We start from the raw sequence: 25,708 nt of genomic DNA on the forward strand, positions 1-25,708 counted from the left end.
TGAGCCCCGCTCCGCCCGAGCGTGGTCAATTTGCCTCCAACCCGCCAGCAGAGTTTCGTAAGAGTGCGCTCTGCTCGTCAACTTCGTCTTCGGCTTCGTTGAGAAACCCAGCTTTCCGCTGAAATCCACGGCTGTTTTCCTCTTCGCTGCCTGGGTTGGTGCGCCGGACGGGATGAAAGACACCCGAGACCGGTCGTGACCGGACCGGGCTTGGAGGGTCTTGCTCCTTGGCTTGGCCGCCCTCGAAAATACCACGCATCCTGCTAATCAGACTTCCCGGTGAGTTTCCGGTGCCCGAAGCACGAGGCGGGCTGTCTGAACTTGAGCCCACGGAGCCTGTTGCCCCATGCAAAGCCTTGGTGCCTCTCTCATACTTGAATGGATCATCGTACGAACGGTCTGTCAATGCGGAATCGTTGCGTGGTCGTGTGATATTGTGAATGGCGGTGGCTGGCCAAGAATCTCGAATGACAGGTTCGTGTTTGTCAGCATGCAGCGCCGAGTGAATAGGCGACGATGCCATGGAGTCAATCGTACTCTGGCTTCGCATTGAGTGCGGAACAGAGTCATTTCGAGCGTGCCAGGGGACATTGGTCACATCTCGTGGAATGAACGCTTCGGGATCTATCTCCTCTTCCAAGACCGGCTGACTAGGTGGTGTCTGCGGCCGATCAGGATTGTGTCTACTGTTTGAAAGGCCACGAGAGGGAGTAGAGGGCGTGCCACGTGAAGGCGTTGCTGGCGACTCCTGTTGCAAGACCAAGGGGCTCACGTCGAGGGCTTGCTCGTTTGGTTGAGGAGCCAACTGCGGGGTCCTTTGCTCTGCCTCTTCCTCTGAGCTCTCATCCGCCTCCTGTAGTTCTGCTTCTAGTGAAGATAGCTGGGAGTGCTGAGAATGCTGGAAGTCCGGGCTGAACTGCGGTTGCCCGTACATCCGATCTTGTTGCGTAGCATTTTCGTCCTGTCTGTATACTTCCGCTGGTTGGCCGAGGAATTCTGTTTGGCCATGAATCTCAGCTTCCTCAGGACTGTGGACCTCTTGAACATGTACTTCAGGTTGGGACTGCTGGATCCGGAGGGGAGTTGTAGGGCTATGCTCAGCTTGAGACCTGTGCAACTCCTCTCTCAGAGACCCAGAACGGCTGTGTCTTGTAGCGCCAAACAATGTTGGCGATCGAAGCTCGTCACGCCACATTGATGACCCAAACCTGGAAGAAGCATACTGAGTGACGGGTTCTTCGTATGTCATGACTGCTGTTTTGGGCCCATCTTCTTCGTCGCTTTGGAAGGAATCGATGACTTGCTCCAGGACCGGCTGATCCGATGTGTTCTGTTGAGGAGCGCCGAACTGAGTCAGGAAAGCGGGTGCCTTTGAAGCGTCATAATCACTGTCATCATCCGAGTCCTCCATGTGGCCCGGTGTTTCTTCCTGCCTATAAGCTGCGCTAGAGGTGACTTGGCCGTATTCTTCTTCGACGCCACTGTACTTGTTGTCAGAAGCGGCAAGGTGCCTTGGTGAGTTCATGGCGCCCTGGCTGTACTGCGGAGAAGTGCTGAATTCGGCCGAGGCTAAAGGAGTAACGTAATCCTGGGAATCAGTGTCTGTGAAATCCCCTCTGCCTGCCGGTACCGGGTAGGTCGAGGTTGTAGAAATCTGGTCATTGCTTGCGTTGGGCCATTGCTGCTCGTAGTCGTCGACACGCAGCTGTGGCGTAGCCGCGGTGAATCCTGAATCAGCCATTATGTTGGCTGCCTCACCGCGTTGGTTGATGTTCTCCCATGAATCATCGCTTTCTTCCCCTTCTTCTTCTCTTGGATGACTTTGAGGATCCAGACTGCTTCTGAGTCCCGACCCCGTGTATGATGTTTGCATCGGGCTCTGCTGGGCTATCGGGCTGGCTGGCCTCATCATGTTGGTTTCCAATAGGCTGTTCCTTGTGAACGGATTGTTGGCTGATACCATCACTTCCGGTGTCTGACCATATGTATTAGCATTCGAGTTCCACGTTTCTTCGTTTCCTTCACTGTCGGAGTCTTCGAGTTCCTGACGGTAGCGGTCCTGTGCGCTGGGGGCACGCGGAGGCGGAGGCGGTGGTGGGGTCGCCGTGTACTGCGACGTCGACAGAGTTTGCATCTGGCCGGGTCGAGTGGCATTTGAATCCCAGGCATCATCCATATCCTCTACTTCGTCACTGGAGTCTTCGAGTTCCTGGCGATAGTGCCCTTGAGAACTTAACGTCCGCGGAGGCGGAACTGGGGGCGGGGCTGCCCTGAATTGAGATGTTGATGAAATGGGGAACTGACCAGGTCGAGCGATATTTTCATTGTAGGGGATTTCGTCCTCACTTGAGTCCAATTGCTCTTGAATATGATGACCCTGTGAACTTGCCGCGCGTGGCGGCGGAGGAGGAGGTGGATGAACAGGTGTAAAAGCTGAATCCCAGTCATTCTGCTCCTCTTCTGAAGAATCTTCCAGTTGCAGGCCGTAGTTGGCTTGTGAGTTCAATACGCTAGGGGGTGGGGGAATTGGGGACGTCGCTCTGTACTGGGAAGACGAAAGAGAAGTCGACTGGGGAACATTGGAACTCCATTGTTCTCCGTCTTCTTCGGAGTCATCAAGTCCTTGACTGTAGCCTTCTGCAATGCTTGGCATAGGGGGAGGGGCTCGGGGCTGTGCAGAGGGTAGTTGCTGCGAGGTGCTTAGGCTCTCTGTCTCCTCAGAGTCCGAATCCATGTCCTCCAACTCGCTGTTGTAACGCTCCTGGATAGGTTCCAGTGGTGTTGGTGCAAGATACCTAGAGGTTAAGGGACTGGTGCTATGGGCTAGTTGGCCAGCACCAAGGCTGAATGGATCTTCACCATCTTCATCCGAGTCTTCCCACTGTTCCCCGCTGTCGACAGACTGGTGGAATCTTGTTTGCTCGGCATCTCCACCCGCGGTGCTGCTGAACCCGGCCGCGAATGGGTTGTTGTATGAGGCGTCTATTGGGGCATTTCCGAGAGTGCTTGCGGTGGGAAGGAAGCTGCTGTCAGATCCGACACTCCGAGCGAAAGGGTTGTTATAGGACTCGTCAACCTGGGTTGTGTTCATCTGTCCAAGAGTGCTTGCTGTCGGCAAGAAGCTTTGGTCGGTAGATGAGGTGCTCCTAGCAAATGGGTTGGTGGTTGGCATATCTCGAGCTTGGTCCTCTTCTGAGTGGTTCCCGAAGGCACTTGCAGAACGCAAGAAGTTGTCTGCAGCACTAGTCGTGTTTCTGGCAAACGGGTTGGAAACGGTTTCTTTCTCATGACTGACAGTCCGCACCGCGAATGGGTTTTGTGACGCCTCCCGAGTCGATCCGAAACTCTCAACCCCTGCTGTCTGAGCAAATGGATTGAATGCCTCTTGCTGTGCCTGACGTGCTTGAATCTCATAGGTTGCGGCGTTGGGCCTCGCAAAGGGGTTATTCCGAGTCTCATCGAATTCCTCGACATCGCTTTCTTCCCGAACGCTGAGGACAGGCGACGAGTGGTTGTCATCCTCGTCATCGAAATGGACTTGCTTGGTCGATGAAAAACTGTCGTCAGGATTGGCCAATGGAACACTCTGCTTGAAGGCTTCTTGATGCTCTTGGTCTTGTTCGTAGCTCTGATCCATGTCCATATCCGTATGCTCGGTTACATATGAACTATCCAGGGCTACATCTGGAGCTTCAGAGAGGCTGCGTTCTTGCTGCTGAGGATCATAGGTCTTGGCAGCGAGCTCAGATGTGTCTCCAGCGGTCGAGGTTGCAGGTTCGGTGTGCTCAGTGATGACGGAGAGGTCGGGCTTTTCTTCGAGGACGTAAGAGTCATCGAAGCTAGCATTTTGCACATATGGATCTTCAACCGAGATCTGCGTAGCGCTATGTTCGTCGACTTCTGCCTCATGGTGCTCTTTTGCATCTTCGTCACCCATGGTGTTTTCCTCTTGATCTTCCCCATCCACAGTCTCAGCGGGCACCATCTTATCCTGGTCAAAGGAGTCTGCACTCATGACTTTTTGTTCCTCGTCATGGTCATCGTGCACATCTGCATCCTTTGATTCGTCTTGAGCCTCCTGGCTGAGATGCGAGGCCTCATCAACATGTTCGGTCTCTTGGTGCTCCAATGCTTCTGGCGACAGATTGTCCTCGTGCTTACTTTCCGCTTCTTCATCGTGCGTATCCTTTGCAGCTGTGTTATCTTCCACATACTGCGCAGACTCTGCCAATTTAGATGCGGAATCTTCATTATCCACAGGCGTTGTCTCATCTGCAGAGTCCGTGGGCACCTCCTTCGTTGCATTCTCGTCGAGTTGACTTGGAGAATTATCGACTTCATCGTTTTTAACCTCATGCTCCACATCAACGGACACAATTTGGTTATCGCCTTCAGCAACATGCCCCTCTTCAACTTTAGCGTCTTCCGACTCGTGAGTCTCAACATTGTCTGCAGCCTCCTTCGTTACATCAGCTTCAACAGCTTCTGTTAAATCAGTCGGGGTGTCGGTGGGGGCGTCAGAAGGTCTAGAAGCGGAATCTTCTTGAGCTGCGTCAGGGACACCACGAGCGAGTTCTTCTCCATCCGAATGTGAAGAGTCCCTGTGTTCGGGATCTCCATCTTCAAGATCTTTACTGGCAGTGGTTGGTACATGCTCCTCCTCTTGAGTTGTCTGGGGTGATTCACTAACTTCCGCTGGATCCTCTTGCGAATCAGGCTGGGGTTGCGCCTCGACTTCTGCAACTGAGTCTTCTAGATCAATAACCTCATTAGGCTTGGTGGTGTCAACGAGCTGGTCATCTTCTGCGCCTTCGAGGTCTTGCTCATTCGCAGTTTGACTGTCTAGCGATTCATGCTTTTCGGCCTCATCTACTGCCTCAACTTCCTGAGACGGTCCGGAATCCTGGACCGTCTCATTTTCTTGGCCCTCAGAAGCTGAGACATCATGAGATTCGGCAGGCGCATCTTGATCAACCGGTACCTCATTCTGTGAAGCTTCGGCAACCTCCTCAGACTTGTCCAGAACGTCCGACTCATCTGCAGCGTCGGCATCTGCCGACATTGGAGCATTCGATGGAGCGGCATCATCTGCACTTTGTTGTTCAGCTTGCTCGTTCACCGATGTGTCCGCCTCCACCGTGTCTGAGGATTCCTCTTTTGGAGGTTCTTTCGACGTGGAAGACTCATCCTCAATAGTAGTTTGCTGATCATCAGGTTCATCTTGCTTAGTGGGTGCCTCCTCTTCAGCCTTCTGAGTTTCGTCTTCTTCCAAAGCTTCCTCTTGGAGAGGTTCACCAGAATCTGGGGCTCCTTCAGTATCTTGTGCATCTGTAGACGCCTCTGCCTCAACATCGCCACCATCGACATGTGTGGTATCTTCAGGAACAGCGTTCTCCGCTGGAGAATTGTCAGTCCCCCCTTCTAGATCGTGAGCCTCTTCGGGTGCCTCAGCTTCAGGAACAGGTTCCAGGGTGGACGAACTCTCCTCTGGCTTGACTTCAGTTTCTGCAGAGGTCTCTTCCGCCTGACTAGGAACCTCGGCTTGGGCTGAAGTTTCATCGGTCGTAGTCGCATGTTCTTGGCTTGGCGCTTCGTCCGGCACATCCGCCTCCTCATGGTCTGGCTCGATGGCCATAGACTCCGACTTCACTTCAAGCACGTCTCGGTCTTCCGTTGACTTGGCTGCATCATCAACTTGCTCCGCTGATGGTTCTTCACTCTGCTCTTCGGAGACATCTTCAGTGGGAGCTTCTTCTCCGATAGGCTCTTCGACAACAGCCTTTGACGAAACTTCAGGTATGGTTGTCTCTTGAACTTCACCATCTGTTACTTGATCGGTAGACTGTTCTACTTCCGTTTCCGAGGGATCATTGTTCATTTCCTCAGGGTTTGCTTCCTCGGCCAAGATCTCGGCAGTATCGGTGCCCCCAGCAGGAGGGCTGTCTTCATGCTCTTTCGATTCTGAGGGCTCTTCCGTCGGGGCATCTTCAGCCGGGCCTGGCTTGTCTGCTAGTTCCTCCTCGCCACCAAGGACTTCTTCCCCTGTTGGATTTTGTGCGTCAACTGAATCTTCTGCTGGAGCTTCTACTGTTGATTCTTCCTTCGGAACGGATGCTTCGAGGACTTGGGGTTCTTCAGCAGGGGCACCCGCTTCAGCCGGAGCCTCTTCATTGGATGTTTCTTCAGCGGGAGGTTCTTCGGCAGCCGATTCTTCTGGTGGTGCCTCTTCCTCTATAGTCTCTGCAGCAGACACATCTTCAGAAGTGGTTGGGATTTCTTTGGGTACCTCCTCCGCTAGTGCCTCTTCAGCAACGGGTATTTCCTCAGAAGCATCACCGGCTTCAGCAGCGCTGTCTGCTGTTGTTTCCTCTGATGGCGCCTCATCGGCTGGAGCTTCTTCAGCGGGGATTTCCTTAGCGACCGCCTCTTCTGTCGATGCCTCTTCTGTAGAAGCTTCTGCTGTTGGTTCCTCTGCTGGTGTCTCATCTTCCGGTTGTTCCTTAGTAGGAGCGTCTTCAGCAGCCGGAGGCTCTTCAACGGAGGCCTTTTGAACAGTTGCTGCTTCCGCAGATGGATCTTCATCATTGGGGGTCTCCTCTGCTGGTTTATCTTCACTGGAAGGTTCAGCTGCGGCATCTTCAGCTGAAGTCTCATCAGCTGGAGCCTCCTTGGAAACAGGTTCCTCAGGAGTGGCTTCTATTGGTGCCTCTTCAGCTGGGGGTTCTTCGGTAAAAACCTCTTCTGTGGGGGTTTGCTCTTCAGGAGCTTTGTCAGCTGGCGCTTCTTCAACAGGTTCCGCAGTGGCAGGCTCCTCAGCAACAGCTTCTCCTGCTGGTGCCTCTTCTGTAGGAGCATCAGCAGCAGGTATTTCTTCAACTGCCGTTTCTTCAGCCGGAGCTTCGTCAGCAGTGGCTTCTTCTTTTGTTGTCTCTTCAGCTGGAGGCTTCTCGGTAGAAATTTCGTCAGAGGGAGCTTGCTCTTCAGCAGGAGCTTCTTCTGTTGGTGTCTCCGCAGGTGGAACTTCATCATTGGGAGGCTCCTCTGTTGGCTTTTCTTCACTCGAAGCTTCAGCTGCGGCATCTTCAGCAGAAGTCTCGCCAGCCGGGGTCTCCTCAACAACAGGTTCCTCAGCAGTGGCTTCTGTTGGTGCTTCCTCAGCGGGAGCTTTCTCCTCAGGAGCCTCTGCAGCTGATGCTTCTTCAGCAGTAGTTTCTTCGGCCTGAGCTTCTTCAGAAGGAGCTTCTTCTGTTGGTGCCTCTGTTGCCGTTACTTCATCTGCAGCCGTCTCGCCATCTGGAGCTTCCTCGTCTTTGACACCATCCGTTACAGGCGCCTCTTCAACAGCAGGTGTCTCCTCTACCGGAGCGTCTTCTGTAGATGCCTCCGCTGCGGCAACAGTCTCCTCTTCGACAGACCTTTCATTCGTGGCATCAGGCTCATCAGTGGGAGAATCTACAGTTTCGGCGGCTGCTTCAGCTGGTGCGACATCGACAGTGTCCTCGGCTACCACATTATCCTCTGCGGGAGCAGGCTCCTCAGCTTCAGCAATGGCCTTTTCGCTCTCCTCGGCTTCGGGTTTCTCGGGAGCCGCATCTTCACTAGCTTCTTTCGTAGGCGCAGGCTCGGAACTCTCTTCCGGTTCAGCCGCGTCCTCGGCAGGCTGTTCAGGACTCGACTCGTCTTTAATGGCCTCCTCGACCGGTGGAGCGGCTTCCTCGGTCGGGGGTGTGTCCTCACTAGGTTGAGTCTCTTCAGGGCTCGCGGACTCCTCAACGCTCTTTTCAGCCACTGTCTCTTCGCTTGGTGGCTGGGAGTCGTCACCTTCAGGAGCATTTTCTTCCTCGGCAGGCGCTTGAGCCGGTGCCTCTTCCGCTGACGCTGGCGTCTCGTCTTTAGCATTATTCTCCTCGTCGGTCGGCGCAGCAACCTCTTCGGTAGGCTTATCCTCGGGAGAAGTTTCGAGCGCGCGCTCCTCGGCAGGCTCCTCGGCAGGTTTTGAGGCCGCCTCTTCCTCGGACTTCTTGTTCTCTTCAGCGGCACTGTCTTCCTTTGGCAGTGGAGAGGGTTGGCCTGATGTCGTGCCCCCCGTTCTGCGTATTGTTCGCGCCCTCTTGCGCGTTGGTATGGGCGGCAGAGCTGCCTTCATCTGCTCCTCAATCAAGCGGTTAAGTTCCTACAAAGCACAGTTAGATGCAGTCGGCTGCGCGCCTCCATTTCAAAGCTTACCAATCTCTTCGCTTCGAGCTCCGCAAGCCTGGCTTCTCCCTCCGCGATCGTCTTGGCGGCCTCATCTTCAATGTTATCCATGAGGTTGTCCATTTCATCTTCCACATTATGGGTATTGGTATCAAAGCTATTTTGCTTCTCCTCATCTTCCTTGGCTTTGCGGGCGGCGAGTTCCTCGTCTTCTCTCCGACGACGAGCTTCTCGCTCTTCATCTTCTCTGCGCCGCTGCTCTGCAATTTCCTCTAGTTCTTTTTGCCTTGCGGCCGCGAGCTCTTGTTGCTCTTTTTCGTATGCGGCTTCGAGCTCCGCGAGAGTACTATCACGCTTCTTCTCGAGCTCGTCAAGTTTTGTGTCGCTCTCTGCTGCGGATGCGGAAAGGCTCTCAATCGTCGCGTGGATCGAAGCGAGAGCCTCGTTCATCTGCGCCACGAGCGTGGCAACGTCCGGTTTGGCTGTCATTGTGTGAGGGTGGGAGAGACAATGCTCTCAACGACGTGCAATTGGGGTCAAGGATTCTTGATTATTCGATTGGTCGTGGAATTGAGAGAAATCCCAGAACTTTTGGGAGGAAATATCGCGTGTTTTGACTGACTACAGACGCTGGCCAGACGTTCGAAACGCACGTTGGCTGCGGGGTGGCCGTTAGTTTACGATATATATCATCCTCGCCCCCGGAATAACAAGTAGCTCTAGTTCCACCCAAGCAATTGTCGGGAAAACCTGGTCCTGCGTGATGTTCCTACCACAAATCATGCAGTCCCCGTCCACGAGATGACTGGGCCAGGCCTGCGACACCCGTCGACCGAACCCCGTTAATGGGAGGAGATTCATCGGTGCCAGTGCACCGCTCGTTCCGTGATTGGAGAGAGTCGCGGCGGTCTCTCATCCGATGTTGGCGCGACGAGGCCGCGGTGGACCCTCGCACCCTTTTGCAACGCATGATATCCATATCCAAAATGACAATGTTAACCAGGAGACGCCATGGGCCTTCGATCGAGTCAAGGCTGCGGAGAGCCTCCTACGGCCATCGCCAAAAGGCACCACCATCGAGGGAAACAGGGCGGTACGTTCTGGGCCAACTCCTTTCGTCACCGGGCAACCTGGTGACAGCTGTCAACCATCTACAGCATCCTCCTTGCCTCGGGAGAGGGCTTATAAGGCGTCATCCAAGGGTCTCGTTGTTCTTGCGTCTGATTTTTATGCCACGACACCTTTTTCATTGGATCCTTTAGGGCAGCTTTGGGCGTCAACATGTGTGTTGGCGGCAGTCGTTGTGGACAGGCGTTCCCTGCTAGAAACGGACATCATTCATGCGCCCCCCAGGCAAGCATTGCGAACGCTGGGCGCAATAAACTACCGCTGACGTGGAACCGGCGTCTAGCAACCGCTTGTCCGCATGAAATACGCTGGAGACACCCGGTAATGTGAGGCATCTCTATGGTTTCAGGGCTCGCCCGGATACGGAGAAGGGGAAATGTGGTCAGAACGGAGGTTGTAGTCCACTGTGGATAACCAAAATGTCCCCCTTCAAACCATGTGTCTGAGCTCATGACAGATGAGCCGAGCCACAAACGTGGCTCAACTTCTCCTATACTACGTATCGCAGTCGAACCCGATGGCCTATGACGTCAATTTGTATGGTAAATGGCACCAAGTGGGCGTCTAGTGAAGCCGTAAATTGATTGTGTTGTTGTTTTGGTTGTCATTTTGGGGTTGGTTGTGAAAAGTTTGCTCACCAAGTCGGTCCAAACATCGAGGACATAGGGTCACATAGTGGTCTGTACTTTTTTTTGCAATTCTCTCTGGTCGAGACGAATTGCGTTTGCATCATCAGATTTGTGAGTTCGCAGCTCCACCATCGCCAGGGTAACCTTCAAGTCAACGAGGCTTGTGATGCCATTCAATGTGGTTTGACTCCCAACATGGTTGCCGATGCCCAGGCCGCCAATTTCGGTACGCGTTGCAGAAATTTCTTGAACACGTAGCCAGACCAGCATGTGAGCCGGTGAGTGCTACGTGCATCTTCAGTTATGGAGGTAGTGGTCAAAGCTTGTCGTACATGAAGATGATGCCACTGGAGAGTATGTGAGGGCCTATCGCATCTCGATTCTTGCAAGGGGTGGGCGGGAAGGTTAAAACAATCACATTGGCCGAGCCCTTTGTTAGTAGTCATGCGAGCCGAGGCAAATACCAACATCAGATGAAGCCAGCTTGCTGGGAGCTCTGAAAATGCTATGGCTAGCTCAGATTAAGCGTCGAACACACAGGAATGAATGAGATTATTCTTAGTCTTATCTGCAGTCGATGCCATTCATATGCCGTGTATTGGGTTTCTTTTACAACGGATCAGAACAGCTTTCAGCTATATATTACGAATTGCTTAACCTGCGATGACCTTGACCTTCCACAGCCCTATCCAGCGATTAAGTTTGGCTCAATCGGAAATCTCGATTGCACTCTACCGCCTCTTCTTATGAATGCAGGCTCAGCAGTCAAGATGTATGATCCGCAAAAGTAGATATAGTTGTGTGACTGCAGTTAGTGCCACGGGCTTCGACTATTTTGTCATGTTGATGGAATGATGGAGAGTCCAAAAGGCTCCTGACACAGCTCCATGGAATCACCACAACTTACCGAGAGAACTGCACTGCAATAATAGTTACTGCATAAGACCTCTGTGTAGTGCAGGTAGGATTACTGTGTTTCAATATCTGGCCATGAACCTGTTGAGAATGGCGAGTTAGAATCTCGTGTGGGTTATGACCTTCTACAGCTAAGATGTCTCATTTAGCTCCGTGAGTAATAGACAGATGTTGATTTGTCGCATATTCTTCTATCGCCTATTGTTGTTACAAGATGAGGCCGGTCAAGGAACCTTTCACAAACGCCTTCTTGCTGGTGACGTTGGCTAGCCGCTTAGCGGTAGCGTTTGCATAAACTCGGATGACATGGATTGTAACAATCTAAGCACCTGATATGCCGCGTAAGAAGTATACGAGAAGTTCTTTAGTTTCGAGCTTAAGTTGTGGGCAACTTTGAATGGATCCACGTATTTCAGCTCACAAACAAATACATTGCTCACCTCCACATTAATAAAAGGCGCAGCACATTTTTGACAATGAGAACTAGTATCGGACACCCGAAACCTGACATAAGGAAGCTGTCTTTAAAAAAAAAAAAAAAGAAGAAGAAAAACCTATGACAACATGTAGCCAAACATCAATAGCTCCTTGGCCGTGGTGACAGCTGAAAACAGCAAAAAATGATTTGCTGGTCAATCGCGGACGGGAATTGAGCCCGACGTGGGGGTCGAACCCACAACCTTGAGATTAAGAGTCTCACGCTCTACCGATTGAGCTAGCCGGGCGATTGGAACCCAGCTTGATTAGATGGTTGGTGACGACCTCGAGCATGAAGATGCTCATGTGGGTTCCACGTCGCGGTGGAGCAGCCTCCAGACTTTACACTATGGGGCCGAGACCTACGAGTACCTAGTAGCTGCTTCCATTAGAGTAAAGCAGTTAATGTTTGCTTTACAATCAAGGAGCAACAATATCAGTCTCGTAAAAGCCATTTCGGTGAGCCGGATAGATTCTGACAACCATACAAGCAGTATTGATACTTTCAGCTGCGGTTGTTTTATTTCAAAGCCCCTTTACCTGCATTTCTTTCTTGGATACAAAGCTTCTATGGCTGGGTAGAAGCAAGGAGACATGGCAAAGAGGGATGTGAGCTGAATGGTTTCTAGACATTAACCGACTATGATATATGCCCCAGCACTAAACGAGGCTCCAAGTTGGTATGTTGGTGCGATTGGCCTGATGCCGATGTGCCTTTCTACACAGCGTTGTATACGCAAAGAAATTATCTATAAGTGTTAGATTCCACCGAGCGTTTCAAAAAGTAGTAGGCTCACGATACACGTGTTTGGTCCACTGTGGATGGTCCATTGCTTAAAAATTGAGTCAAGGTTTTGATGAACACTTTCCGTCAAGCAAGGTATCCTCACACTTCTGGGTAGAAAGTTTCGTTACAAGATATACTTCACAGCCAATGTGTTGCCCTTGCTTCTAACCTTACGGATTCTAGTATTATAAACCCTGGGCGCTCGATTTGAACACTACATGAGTTCACTGATCTTTCACTCCCTTCTTTCCATCCTTCAGTCCTCAACTTTATAACACCTGCGAAGAACAGCGACATGCATCGTCAAGAGATGGCCATGCACCGCGTTGCTGTGCTCATACACGCTACCGTTGAACATGACAGTCATATCCTTACTAACTACGGATTAAAAAGCGCTCATCCTTCCAGTTGTTGGTCAATGAACTCGCTAGAGCCGTTAAGGACCCCCGCCATAGTAGTCAGTCAGCTATTTGGAGTCTCTGGGGCATCGTTTGTTACATATCATCCCATGACATAACGTGCAACTGGTCCATGGAAGCGCCCCAGTCTATACTTGTTGGCATTCTGTCGATCTTCTTCAGCTTTGATGCGACCTACCCTTTCGATGCCGTCTTTGCACATTGCCTTCAGGTTTTAAGCTTATTTTTAATCACGAAAGCTTGATCAGTGACCTTACTGATTGCACATGAATTGATTGAGAGAGATTGTTAATGCTGCCATCGCGCAAAGAGCCGGAATCATGGTGCAGTTCTGTAGGAGCTTGGCCGATGCGACGTAAACAACCGAGCAAGCTTTGAGGGCCATCAACTTACCCAGTATTTTCATCTACGACGTCTTGGGCTCTATTCTAGCTTGAGATACTCTTCGCCCTTCGCCATCTCTTGGAAATTGTCCCTCCAATGCTAGAAATCCATTACGTATACCAATCCTGCGGCATTCTTTACATTGCCTAGCGTGGGCTTTTGACTTTTAGGAAACATACTGAGGATAGCTACCACATGACGTTGTGCTTGTGAAGCTTCATTTAGAGTGTTGCTGCCTCGGCAGTATGTAGGGGCTAGCTAAGCGATATGCAGTCTTTCCAACTAGTTGAAATAACCTCTCTGTAAGACGCTAAGAAAATAATAAAAACAAAATAAAAATACCGCTAATCAGAGCTTAATATCCCATCAACTGCAGGAAGACGCCATTTTCGCCAAGGGCGGGGTAGAGCCAATCAAGGCCTTGGTCTCGTGATTCCATGTATTGAGATATATCCCCTCGACTGCGGCATTGCCCCTACATCTATCCTCTATAGGTAGTAATTCCAACTATGCCAGAGGTACCAATAGTACCTATCATGACAGAATGCTACATTACAACGGGCAAAGATACATAAACAACAGACGTATCACCCATGTACCGATGATAACGAATAGAAGAAAAAGGTGACAGGTAGTATAATGGGAAGCTATAGGCTTGGCATAGATGGCGTCTTGCTGCACTCGATGGGATAGGAATATATTTCGTAGCTAACCTTCAAGGTTCCAATTTCTAGGCATTAGCTGTGTCTACCTGCAACAGTATAATTCCCCCCATAAGCGCGTTGTCCGTTAGCCGCTAAGAGATAGTAGGGTTACAACGGTTGATAGATTAGCTACCCCGGTCAACCTCTAAGAGGTGGAGAATTCGAGTGCTAAGAAATCACTTTTCTCAACACTGCCACCGTTTTCTGCATCACCTTATTATGCACGCATTTCCATGTTCCTCTCTACCTTTTCATACCCCGCTTGGCCTTCCTAATACGCTCGGCATGTCAGCAACCATGTTACCTTCCTGAAAGGAGGACCCGACCGAGGCCTATAGCGAATAATAGTCGCCTTGCCGTTTGGTGTTATGCATCCTACTTAGTCTTGGCCTATATCCTTATTCCTTTCCGTTTTCCAGTTCCTGGCCTAGAAGAAAAACGGGGATGCATGCCACCACTACCGGTTGCTTGTAATGTGCGGTCTCACACATGATCATTGCCGGGAGCCAGAAGATTACAGGGGGGCTCTCCGTGTACATGAGATTTCGTGCTAGTGTCGGCTGCAGGCGAACCCCAATCTTGCGGGCCGAAGATGTCGATCACCAGGCTTGTGAGCCAGAAACGACAAGGGCCAGCAGATTACTGTTGGCCTGCCGAATCTGGAGATACAGCCGGTCCGAAGCCGATGTTCTGGCCTTGAATTAGCATGTTGCCAAGCTCAGAGGAGTGTGAAAGCATGAGTTGTTATGCCAGCGAAGAGATGTTGTACCTTATCGACCGAAAACACTATGTCTAATACCTCTGTTCTCTTCGACTCCTTCCTATTTGGTTATAAGCTATCGCATCGAGGGGCAGATAGTCTACAGAGGCATCTCCTTGGAGAGTGTCCGGCTGATACTGCTGTGACATTGCAGGGCCTATGTCCTTTGAAGTGCCTTTTGAGGAAGGCTGTAATGATATCTGTGTTGATGCCATGGAAACCTGCAGTGACATCGCAAGGCGGACGTCTTGTGAGATGCCGTTTGAGGAAGGCCGTGTTGATGTTTGTCTTGATGCCATGGAAACTTGCAGTCACATCGCAGGTCGGACATTGGCGTATTGGGAAGGAGGAATTTGACAACGGCTTGTGCTGTATAGGCCTCATGCTCTGAACAGCAATAACAAAGATCGCGATGCTCATCACGATGATATAGCCCTGAGATGTATAAATAAGGATGCAAACTTCCCATCCAGTCGAGAATTCTACAGCAGCATCGCACACTCATCTCACTCACCATCTACTTGTTGTCCTCAGAACGCAGACATGGAGCTCTCCAAGTTTCTCGCCCTCCTCGCAGTTGTCCTGCCCATTGCCTATGGTGCCCCCACGGACACGGCAACCAGCCTTCACCCCAAGATCCTGGCTGCCATGAAGCGCGACTTCGGCCTGAACGCCGAGGAGGCCAACGCTCGTGTCGCCTTCGAGCACCGATCCACCGACATCATCGAGCAGCTTCGCAACTCCGCCGGTGACGCTTTCGCCGGTGCCTGGATCTCTGATGACGGCGCCTCGCTCAATGTCGGCGTTACTGACCAGACCCTGGCCGCTGAGGTGACCGCTGCCGGTGCCAACGCCGTTGTCGTCCCCAACAGCCTCACCAAGCTTGAGGAGGCCAAGCTGGCGCTTGACAACATTGACATCGACCAGCCCGCTGCCCGCGACACCACCTCCGCCGACTCTGGCATCGCCTCGTACTTCGTCGACGTTGCCTCCAACAAGCTCATCCTCGAGGCTCTCCCCGGCAGCACCGCCCACGCCGAGGCTCTGGCCGCCAAGGTCGGTCTCGTCGCTTCCGAGTTCGAGGTGCGAACCGTCGACTCGCTGCCCTCCACCCTGGCCACCGTCGTCGGCGGTGACGCTTACTACATCAACCGTGCCGGCCGCTGCTCCATCGGCTTCGCCGTCACCACCGGTTTCGTTACCGCTGGCCACTGCGGTAGCGTCGGCAACTCCGCCACCACCAGCGCCGGTGCCGCTCTTGGCTCCTTCTCTGGCTCTGTCTTTCCCGGCAGCGCCGACATGGCCTTCGTCCGCACCGTCAGCGGCACCGTCCTCAGGGGCTACATCAACGGCTACGGACGTGGCAACCTCCCCGTCTCCGGCAGCACCGTCGCTGCCGTCGGAGCTAGCATCTGCCGCTCCGGCTCCACCACCGGTGTCTACTGCGGTACCGTCGGTGCCTTCTCCGCCACTGTCAACTACGCCGAGGGACGTGTCACTGGTCTCACCCGCACCAGTGTCTGCGCCGAGCCCGGTGACTCTGGTGGTTCTTTCTACTCTGGTGCTCAGGCCCAGGGTGTCACCTCCGGAGGCTCTGGCAACTGCAGATCTGGCGGCACCACCTACTTCCAGCCCGTCAACGAGATTCTGTCTACCTACGGCCTCACCCTCGTCAGGTCTTAGACTGATAGTTTTTACGGCCGTCGGCAAGGTATTACCTGGATGATGTGAATCTTTCTAAAATCAGGACTTGGTGGGAAGATGAGCGTTAGCAAGCAAGATGGCAGGTATACCTGTGGCCAGTGGATTCTTTTTTAGTGATGAATGGTTGTCTTTGCGTCGAAGAACGATAGTTTAGTCATGACTTGAATAAAATTGATCGTTACACCTTGAAAATGATTCTCTCTTGATGCCTCTAATGATAAACCTTTGACTGACTTTGCATCATTCCACTTAGAATCAGACTTTTACTAAGCCGTGACTTATGCGCTTTTCGTGACTAACGTGACTGAATTGTATCCTGATTGGAAGAAGATATAGGTGGTCAGAACCTTATCTTCAGCTACCCAAGTCCTGACTTCCGCCAGAACTGAGACACAGTAATGTGGCTGACAAGCAACTAACCCAAAGTACTGCTTACCCAGCTCGCCTCAAATCACCTGCCGCATATTTAGACCTACGTAAACGCAGTAGTAGGCAGATGACGAATCAGATGAGAATAGGTCACATGGCTACTATGCTATATTGACACTTGTTGAAGGTTTTCTCGCACAAATAGCCTCGATAGATCATGATCATTAATCAGGAAATGTCTGGCTCAACAGACTACCTGCATATAAGGCCTGTAAAGCTAGCTTCCCACAAATAAGCCCGAGATTTTTACCAAGTTGAAGAGAGCCATTGGAGTGGGGACAGAGAAGGAATTACGGGCTCCGCCCGCTTCAGTGAACATCTTCCGCTCTTGTGCCCGAAGCAGTATACAGCTTAGCTTCACAGCTGCCTTTTGTTGCGGACTTGATGTATCAATGATATTAGCTGAGGTTACTTACAGTCTGATGTGAATATAGCTAAGCATCAAATTAAGTGATACGGCGGAGAATTCAGAGTTGAGGGATGAGAGCCTTTGTAAAGACATTAGTATTGAATTCACAGTAAATCGCTTAGATGGCATAAATGCACCTTAATGAACAGAGTTCAACAAGCTCTTTCGAAAATAAATGACTCAAGTATGATATTCAACACGAGATTGATACTCACTGAATCCTGAAAGCTTCTCGTTTTGGCGATAGTGACGCCAGGCACGGCAACGTCACGTGTTCAGTCCTGGAATAGCATCCTGGACGGCGTCTGATGATTTTTGTGGTATCAAACAGCTTTCATAAGGGCATCTACATCTACAAGTTTGCAGGTACTTGCTGTGATAAGTCATGTAGTCTACACCTGGATTGCGAGGGTCTGGTAGTACTAGAACTCAATCACTGCCCATCCCGTCGATGGTTAATGGAACTTTCTCTCAAGGAGATAGATTCACCTACAAATGTGGAAGTAGACGCATCGCGTGTATGCCCTTCATCAAAAAAGGAGCCTTCACGCGGCAACCGCCTCTAACCCGTTTACATCAAGCCACACCAACCCGTGGCCGAATCGCTTATTCAAGACCCTGGAAAACCGAGAAATCTCACACAACCTTAGCCCACACCTCCAAACAGCCATACACAAGCTTTCCACCGTCCCAATAAGCATCCCAAACACCCCTCCATCCTACTCACGCCGTAAACCCGACAGTCCGTTAAACCGAACACGACGCCAACCAATACCGTGGCCTCCCAGACGGACATCAGCCTACAAAGCTAGAGCTTGACACTCTTTTCGCCTTATTAGCCCACCACATCGGAGCCAAACTGGCAGGTCGTGGCCGACGTGGTGTCCTCGATAGTTTGGCCTATACTGCGATGAGAGATTCGATGCAACCTAAAGCTCTATCTACTAGTGCTCGCAAAGACGGAACAAACGTTAGACTCTAGCGTCTTTCGTTCGATATCCGACAGGATAGCCGCCGCAGCGGACAGCTCTTTGGTGTATTGCACGGGATCGCCGGCATTCTGTCCCGACTCTTCCGTGATTGCGCCAGCTCGGGGGTTTGAGGTACTAGTAGGTAAATGTCGAGCGCTTACACCAATCGATACTATTTTACTCGTCTAGTATGGAATTTACTGTAAATTCTACAGGCCAATTGTGAAAATACCCCAAATATCAAGCCAGAGACCAAACAACAAGTCATGCCCATCAGGAACCGTCAGCCGTGTGCCTGAAATGCCCAGCCAGTCCCTGCTCAACCAGCCAATCACCTCCCCTCAAAGACAAATTGTGTTGCCATTTAACCTCGAGCTATACCCCTGGTGAGCCACATGTGGCTAAGCGCGAACCCCGTCGATGTGGGTGGAGGCAGGCATTCGACGGATCGGCCGCAGCGTAGTATTTGTCGGCATCCCCTCCTCCACCCCAAAAGCTGAAACTATCCCCAAACTGTAACATGTCGCACAACAGCCGCAGACCAGACTACCTCCCAAAACGTAGCCAAGGTCTATATGATGGGATAATATAAAAAAATAAAAACAATAAGGGCAATTTGAAGACGCACTGTAATAGGATTCTACGAGAAACAGGCGGAAGCAGCCTTCACTTGATTGTGGATATTGTTTCTATGGCGAACTAATAACATCCAACTATTTACGATATAGGGGACGGGGGAGGAGACGATTCCCAACGATTAGTGAAGGGAATTTTTAAAAAAAAAGTTGAGAATGAAATATAAAAAAAATAATGTGGAAAAAAAATAAAGAGTAATTTGACGCTGCTGCTTGATGCTGATGGTCTCCAACTACCACGAGAGGGCCGCAAAATATTGAGTTAATTGTCCCAAATCTTACAAACCCGGGCCTCCTTCACCACATCCTCTTGACTGCTGATTTCATCCTCCTCCTCCTCCTCCTTCTTTTTTCATCGCACACACACACTCTCTCGGAAGACTTCAGCCGTGACGGAGAGCTCCTTTATATGCGCTTGGCCGTGTCGCCAGCGACAGCGCGTCTCCTCCTGTAGCTCTCCGCGTAGCCGATGCGCTCGTAGGTGCCGAATCCGTAGAATGCAACTCCGATGAGGAGCCAGGTGCCGGTGACGACGAGACCGACGGGGAAGATCATGAGCTGGGTGCCGGGGAGGACGAAGGCGACGGTGCCGTTCTTGAGGCCGGCGACCATGTCATCGACGGCGGCCTGGGCCATGGCGAGGTCGGATCGGACGATTTCCTTGGAGAAGACGCCGGTAACGAAGGAGGCCTCGTTGGCAGACACGTTCGTGTTGACGGTTTGGCCGACGGCGTTGATGCCGGTGAGAGTGAGCGTGGGCATGACGAGAGCTTCGAGTTGAGACCTGTGTTTTTGTTAGTGACTGAATTTGAGACCAAAATAAAAAAACAATAAATAATATATGAAAATATTATAAACAACAAAGAAAATCAACTCGAGGGAGACCAACATGGACATGGGAGCCACCATTCTGGTCTGGTCAATCTGACCGACAAAGAGGTAGGTCTGCAGAGCCTGGGGGGTGACGACACGCTTCTCCAGTCCGCCCCAAGAGACCTCAAAGGTCATATCACGGGCCATGTTGTTGTTGTCGCGGCGGGCGTTGCCGATACGGCTCGCGCTGACTGGCGACACAGAGGCTCCGTTAAAGGAGAGTCCGACCTGGATGTTTTGCGGTGGGATACCGGAGAAGGCGCCGCTGGGCTCGGAGACCTTGAACAGGCGCAGGTCGGCCTCGAAAACGCCGGTCTTGGTGTCGAGACTCGGCAGGTTGTAGCAGATGCAAGTTCCAGAGGGGTTCGAGGCGGCGTCGAGATGCGAGAGCGCCGCGGTGCAGGCGGCAGAGGTTTCGGCCTCCCACGCAGTCATGTTGATGGAGCCGTCGGCGTTCAGCTTGACCTCGGGCTTGGTGGGAACCCATTCGGCGTTCACGTCCATGCTCTGGCGCTTTTCGATATACCGGTTCGCAATATCCTCGTAGCTCCGTTCCAGCACATCAACGGCCCTGACCTCGATCGAAGGGTCCATGGCCATCGGGCGGATCTCGGCGCAAGCGCTCGAGGCCAGCGCCGCGGTTGTTACGGCCACCTTCCAGAACATCGTTATTCGTCTATCTTCTTCGATCTCGCGGAAATATGGGGGGAGGGGTGGTGGTTTTTGGTTGGCGAATAACAACAGCAACAAAAAGTAAGCTTAGATAGCGGGCGACGGCCTCTGATCGATGATGGCGGTTAATCGTATTAATTGATGACGGGATTCGGGGCCGAGTAAAGGTGGAGCGGATTGCTGATGTTGGTATGGCGTCGCCAAGGTCTAATTACAAAGTCGGGTCCCGGCCGGCGGCGAAGCGAAGCGAATTGAAAAAAAGACGTAAGCTACTAAAGAGCGAAAGTCGAGTCCACCTCCTCGCCTGTCCAGATGAGCGGATCCGATCGGTTGGACGTGAGATTTGAAGAGTGGCGGCGGGTTTGCCAGGCTGATCGTTAAACGATTGAATCGAAGTGAGTCGTCAGGACGAAAAGACGTCGTCGTCAAGTCGAAGGGAGCCGAGATTCGAAAAGAAAGGGCGCGGAGTCCGACAGCGAGGATGGTAAGAAAGAAGTGAAGAGACTAAAAAAAGGGACCTGCCCGTGAGAAGGGAGGATTGCGGTAAATTGCTGGCTAGCTGTACTCGGGTTGGTCGCGCGATAATCACGTTCGACTCGACTCGGAAAGGCGCAGGAACAGAGAAGGATGAAGTGGAATGGGTGGCGAGGATGCAATAAGGGCGGAGATTAAACGTCGATAAACGGGCAGGGCACTGCAGGGCTGGGCCTTTGACAAACAGGAGACGTGTGGGAGGAATTGTGTCATGCAACGACCTCACGGTGCCAGAGAAGACGAGCAATGGCCTGACACGTTACGATCCACAACAGGGCTGAGGGGGGTTGAATTGCCGAGGGGGAGGGGTTGTCGAAGAAGGATTCACACAGAGAGAGATGTGGCTTGGGGGGAAGATGAAGAGGAAGGCCGTCCTTGGACAGAGAGAGAACGTATCCGTAGCGTGTGAGAAACTATGGATGAATGGGTGGTGTATCTCCGTATAGCGACTGAAGAGACTCAAACGAGTGGCGGGGTGGTTAGCTGGACAGGGCCAGGATGAGGATAACGGGGGTCCGGGAGGATCTGAAGCGTGATGTGACTAGACGGGCAGGGAGGGGAGGCCAAGTGGGAAAAGGCACTAGACTACGTATCCGTACTACGTAGTTAGGACCAGGCAGTGTCGAAAGAGGTACCCAAGAGAGGCTTTGAGGAGCCGTTAACCGTGTGGTTGTGCTTGCGAGGTGAGTGGATGGGATTGGTGACTGGGTTTGTGGTCTGTGGTTTTGTGAGACGGGAAATGCAACGAGAGACGCGCAGGGACGGTGGAAACTGGAAACTGGAAACCTGGAAACGGGCAGAGGAACGAGCGAACAGGGTGGCATACAGTAACAAATATCAGAAAGATGGGGGGCGAACTCACTTGGTGGGTTGGATACGGTAGGGATAAGACGGAAGACGGGGGTGGGAATGTGGGCGGACGAGAGTATACTAGCAGCATGTGCTGAAGAGAGAGAACACCACTGTGTAGTAGATTTGGGAGCACAGCAGAAGAAGAATCAAAGTGGACGATGGCAGCCAAAGTTGGCGTGGAAAGGCCACGAGGAAAGCAGATCAGGGGGAAGAGGCGGCTTCGGTGGTGGGGGGACGGGAAGGGATGGAGACCCCTGCGCATCTGAGGGTAAGTCAAGGTAAGGTTAGCCGGGGAAAAGTAGTCTAGACCAAAATAGAATTAGCTTACCGTATGTTAGGGAAGGAATAAGCATGAAGACCCAAAAGGGGACGAGATGTGGGATTAAATTAACTGTGTATCCGTATTTGATGGATGAAATTTGGCACCGAAGCTGTTGTGTCTAGGTGCCCAGCCCAAGAACACGGGACTCGGCAGGGTTGACGCCAATGACAGAGTATTGCGGATATAGTGGAGGGATACGAAGATATGAGTGGCAGACTAAATGTGATGAAAAGAAAAAAGGAAGAGAAAAAGAGGAGAAACGGTCATGGAGCCCTCCGTCCATCCAGTACTATGAACGGAGTAAAGCACAAAATCATGAACGGACTGGCCGTAAGAAGATGGGGCATTCTCAGCCGCGGTATCCTTATCGGCCAAGAGATACGTACCTCCGTGACCCACAGGCTGAGCCTCGGGAGCCTAACTATCAACCAGCCCATGGCATTGTCGGATCGACTGGAGGTGGAACAAGCGTCGTTCGAGGACGGGGCCGGGTCGGGGATTGTAGCAGTTTCTGGCTATATGGGGGATCTGATTGGGAGATGGATTTTGAGAGTGGACACTGTGGGGTCTCAGGAGTGGGTCTTCGGTTCAGGGGTAGAGATACATCTTCCGTCACACAAAATAGTGTATTGAGCCAAGTACCTGAATTATGCCAAGCACAAGAACCGTACCAAACCTGTCAAGATCGATAAAAGAGAAGAAATGTTTAGGCTAAAATAAATAAAAACAACAAACGGATGCGAATCCATCGGAAAGAAGGAAAAAGAAAGCAAGTACCAGATCCAGATCAGGAGTAATTACCACAACGGAGGAGAACCTCTACATGGTAAATGTCGGCGCTAAGAACCACCGGTTTTAGGTTTTGAGGCGCACAGTAATCCGATCCGCCAATGACGGTACAGCGATGGATGAGATGAGTATCCTACTAGTATTCATTATGACACTGTATGAGCATACTATGTACAGCCTATAGTTAATTGTAGGTAAAGCCATGAGCATCTTGGCCGACAACGCATACTCTCGTCTCTCAACACCATCAACCCATCGCCCTTCGAAATGGCCGCATCATCACGCTCACCACACTTGAAGACGGACAAACCACCGAGGACTCAATCAAAACATTCTCTCATCCAGTGCCACTCACCGACCTTCCTTGCTCTGCCGCGCGCGGCAACTGCAGCCAGCGGCCCTTGTCTCAGGTGAAACGGACACGGCCAGGGGGTGGGCACCGGGTAGCCCATGCAGCTGCAGCTTTTCATCATTCGGCTGTGCCTGGGCCAGAACAGATGGTTGGGCGGCATCTGCTAGGAAGCCCATGTTGCAGAAGTGATCCACTATTTGCGCCCTGACGCTCTGTGAGTGGATCGATTGGTCACGTAGAGACCCTCTCTCATTCGGGTTCTTCCGAGGCGCCTCGGATAAACCGGTGTCCGGAGGCAAATGTAAGATTTTCTTACATAAGCGGGCACTGCTTTTTGCACCAGCCACATTTTCCAGCGGTGACACCGCCACACTACCACCCTTTCCAATCGTTACATAAGCATCCTCCTCCAACACAAGCCACACCTCGTCATCTTCCCCCATCATCAACCCTTTTCCTCATCCTGGCGTTTCATATTTTTATCCATTCTTCCAGTATCCCTGCCTCCTTTTTTAGCCTCCTGTCACCAAAAGCTTGGCCTGCTCTCGTCTGAACCTGGTCTTCCCAGTTCACAATTTTGCATCCCCCCCAGTCTCTGCCTCCATTGGAGGACGCTCCTTGAACGTGGCTCCTCACCCAAGATGCAGCCCTGTCTTTGCTGCCTCATTTATGGGTATCATCCATTGGGGGGGGGGGGGGCATGCTCATCAATAACTTGACCACCGACTCTAATCAGCGACGTCCCCAGTGATCACTTTACATATCTGCAGGTCTTGTACCAAACGTCTTCCCAGTCCCGACATGCGCAGTTTGTGCCTTTTCCACGACGCCCTCAAAAGGGAAAAAAGCAACGCCGGTCTTCTTGACCAACGGCCACATTTCTCCTTGACCGGCGCCCGAAACATCGTCACACACGCCTGGGTCCGCTTGGTGCGACCTGTTTCGGGATCCCAGCTGGCTCGTGAACTTGATCCAAACGCGGCCCTCCTGTCTTCCGCCGCCGCCTCCCTGACTGAGGACCGATATTTGGCGTAATAAGATGGCGCCCTCTATTACCACGCTCTATAACGCCGTTGGGTTGCGGCGTCTCACGAATTTCGCAATGACGCGGCCGCCAAGCGAGACTGGCTGTCACGGCAAGCGCCGATGATGTGACGGCGGCACCGCAAGTAGTTGGCACTTTCATCGAGGTATTTTGTGGCTTATGTTGTTGAATTGGAGTTGCCAAGCGGAGAACTTGATAAAGTGCTGGTCGTCGCCTAAGCTGAGCTCTGAACATGTGTTCTTCTGAGCAGTATTTGTAGACCATACCATGTGTGCACTGTGATTTGGTAGCTTTCTTATACGGATGTTAGGACTAAGCTATTGATACAATCCCATCCGCAGTGACTCTCAAAGATAACTGAACAGTTGTCATGAGTGGTTTGACCATACAAAAATGGCGTAACTGAGCACATCACCCTTCAACGAGGGTTTGACACGTCAAATACTTTTGCGCGTATAAACAACCCAAGTAAGCACAACAAACTTGGGTGCTATGCGGATGAAAAACTACGCGATAGATGTTCATGAAGCATAAAGTGATGTATTTGTGATGATGCCTTGGCAACTTACTGGCCAGCTAAATCATCTTTACTACGACATTACAAATCAGCATGAAGAAGCGGTTGCAACACTCGTCGAAACATACATATTCTCAGCACCATCGATCCACAATGCTTCTCATCCCGCTTGCTGATATGTCCGTTGACTTTTAAGCTTTGAGCGAAATTCTTTTTAAGCAACAAGCCATCAATGGCTGGTTCGATGTCGATTTTCCTCTAGTGGGACGCTCTCTGCACTGGCGAAACAAGGGTTGAAGTCATATCTAGAGATCTGCCCTACTGGCTCATGATTTTGGCAGTTTGTTAATCCAGTCTGTCCGTGTAACTGCCGTCTTCTTGGGTACCTTATGTTGGTCAGTTAGTGTGCATCTCGATGCTTTCTACTTCACAGAACAATCATCTTCAGAAACGCGATAACTTCAAGTCTTCATACGCTTTCTGGTTGCTTTCCTATTGTATCATTTCCTAAACATATCCAATCCGTGTCCACATCGACGACAGACATGCCACAAATCGACTGCTGGGCTCGATGATGCCGCGAGGGTCCCTCTTTCATTGTGAATTCTGAATCTAGCTACCAGAAAGCATTGATAGGACAGGCTATATGGTCCATAGGGATATCCTAACCAGGTAGATGACACATCCGGCTTCTTGTCAACCCAAAACTTCCAAGGCTTTTATTTTTTTCATTTGAAATGTATAATACCGCGTTGGAAACCGGTGTAAAGCTTCTTGCGAGAGTACTGAACAAGAGCACGCTACTATCGGCGAGAGAGGAGAAGGTGGTTGATCTGGCATGGCAACGACCACCGCTGCCATTGTTACAAGGACACAAATAGCGTGTGGGTTTCTTGGAGCTGGCTTTGCCGCTGCATCTTCGTCGAGCGTTACATACCCTTTGAATTCCGTAGATTATAATGTCTCTTACATGGAGAAGGATAGCTTATCTCCAACATCTAAGTCTTCAGGCTCGGAGCGTTACGTCGGACTTCGTGGAATCAGATCAATACTATTTCGGCTAAGCTATGACGGTGGCCGCTACTACGACAAAGAATGCCTCTTCGCATTGTCGAATTGAACATTCAATGTTGAAGGCGTCTTAATCTCAACGGTAATGGATTATGATTATTGATACGCAGCTTCTAGGGGCTGGTTTGTATCTT

General features: G+C 51.5%; 3 protein-coding genes across 3 annotated transcripts; 1 reads left to right on the top strand and 2 right to left on the bottom strand.

Moving 5' to 3' along the window:
• Positions 1–25: 25 nt before the first annotated feature.
• On the bottom strand, positions 26–8,685 carry CTRU02_202804 (uncharacterized protein; the record flags this gene model as incomplete). The annotated part of the gene is made up of 2 exons (XM_070204095.1): positions 26–8,173; positions 8,227–8,685. The coding sequence occupies 2 exons, from the start codon at positions 8,683–8,685 to the stop codon at positions 26–28; spliced, it is 8,607 nt and encodes a 2,868-aa protein (XP_070062677.1).
• A 6,257-nt stretch (positions 8,686–14,942) lies between these two features.
• CTRU02_202805 (peptidase s1 and s6 chymotrypsin hap) lies at positions 14,943–16,082 on the top strand (the record flags this gene model as incomplete). Its single annotated transcript, XM_036728968.1, has 1 exon — positions 14,943–16,082. One exon carries the CDS (start codon positions 14,943–14,945, stop codon positions 16,080–16,082), a length of 1,140 nt encoding a protein of 379 aa, XP_036579483.1.
• Positions 16,083–18,952: 2,870 nt separating this feature from the next.
• On the bottom strand, positions 18,953–20,086 carry CTRU02_202806 (uncharacterized protein; the record flags this gene model as incomplete). Its single annotated transcript, XM_036728969.1, has 2 exons — positions 18,953–19,331; positions 19,437–20,086. 2 exons carry the CDS (start codon positions 20,084–20,086, stop codon positions 18,953–18,955), a joined length of 1,029 nt encoding a protein of 342 aa, XP_036579484.1.
• Between the last annotated feature and the right edge of the window lie 5,622 nt (positions 20,087–25,708).

Source organism: Colletotrichum truncatum (genome assembly GCF_014235925.2).
Source record: "Colletotrichum truncatum strain CMES1059 chromosome Unknown Contig_0001, whole genome shotgun sequence".
Lineage (NCBI taxonomy): Eukaryota > Fungi > Ascomycota > Sordariomycetes > Glomerellales > Glomerellaceae > Colletotrichum > Colletotrichum truncatum.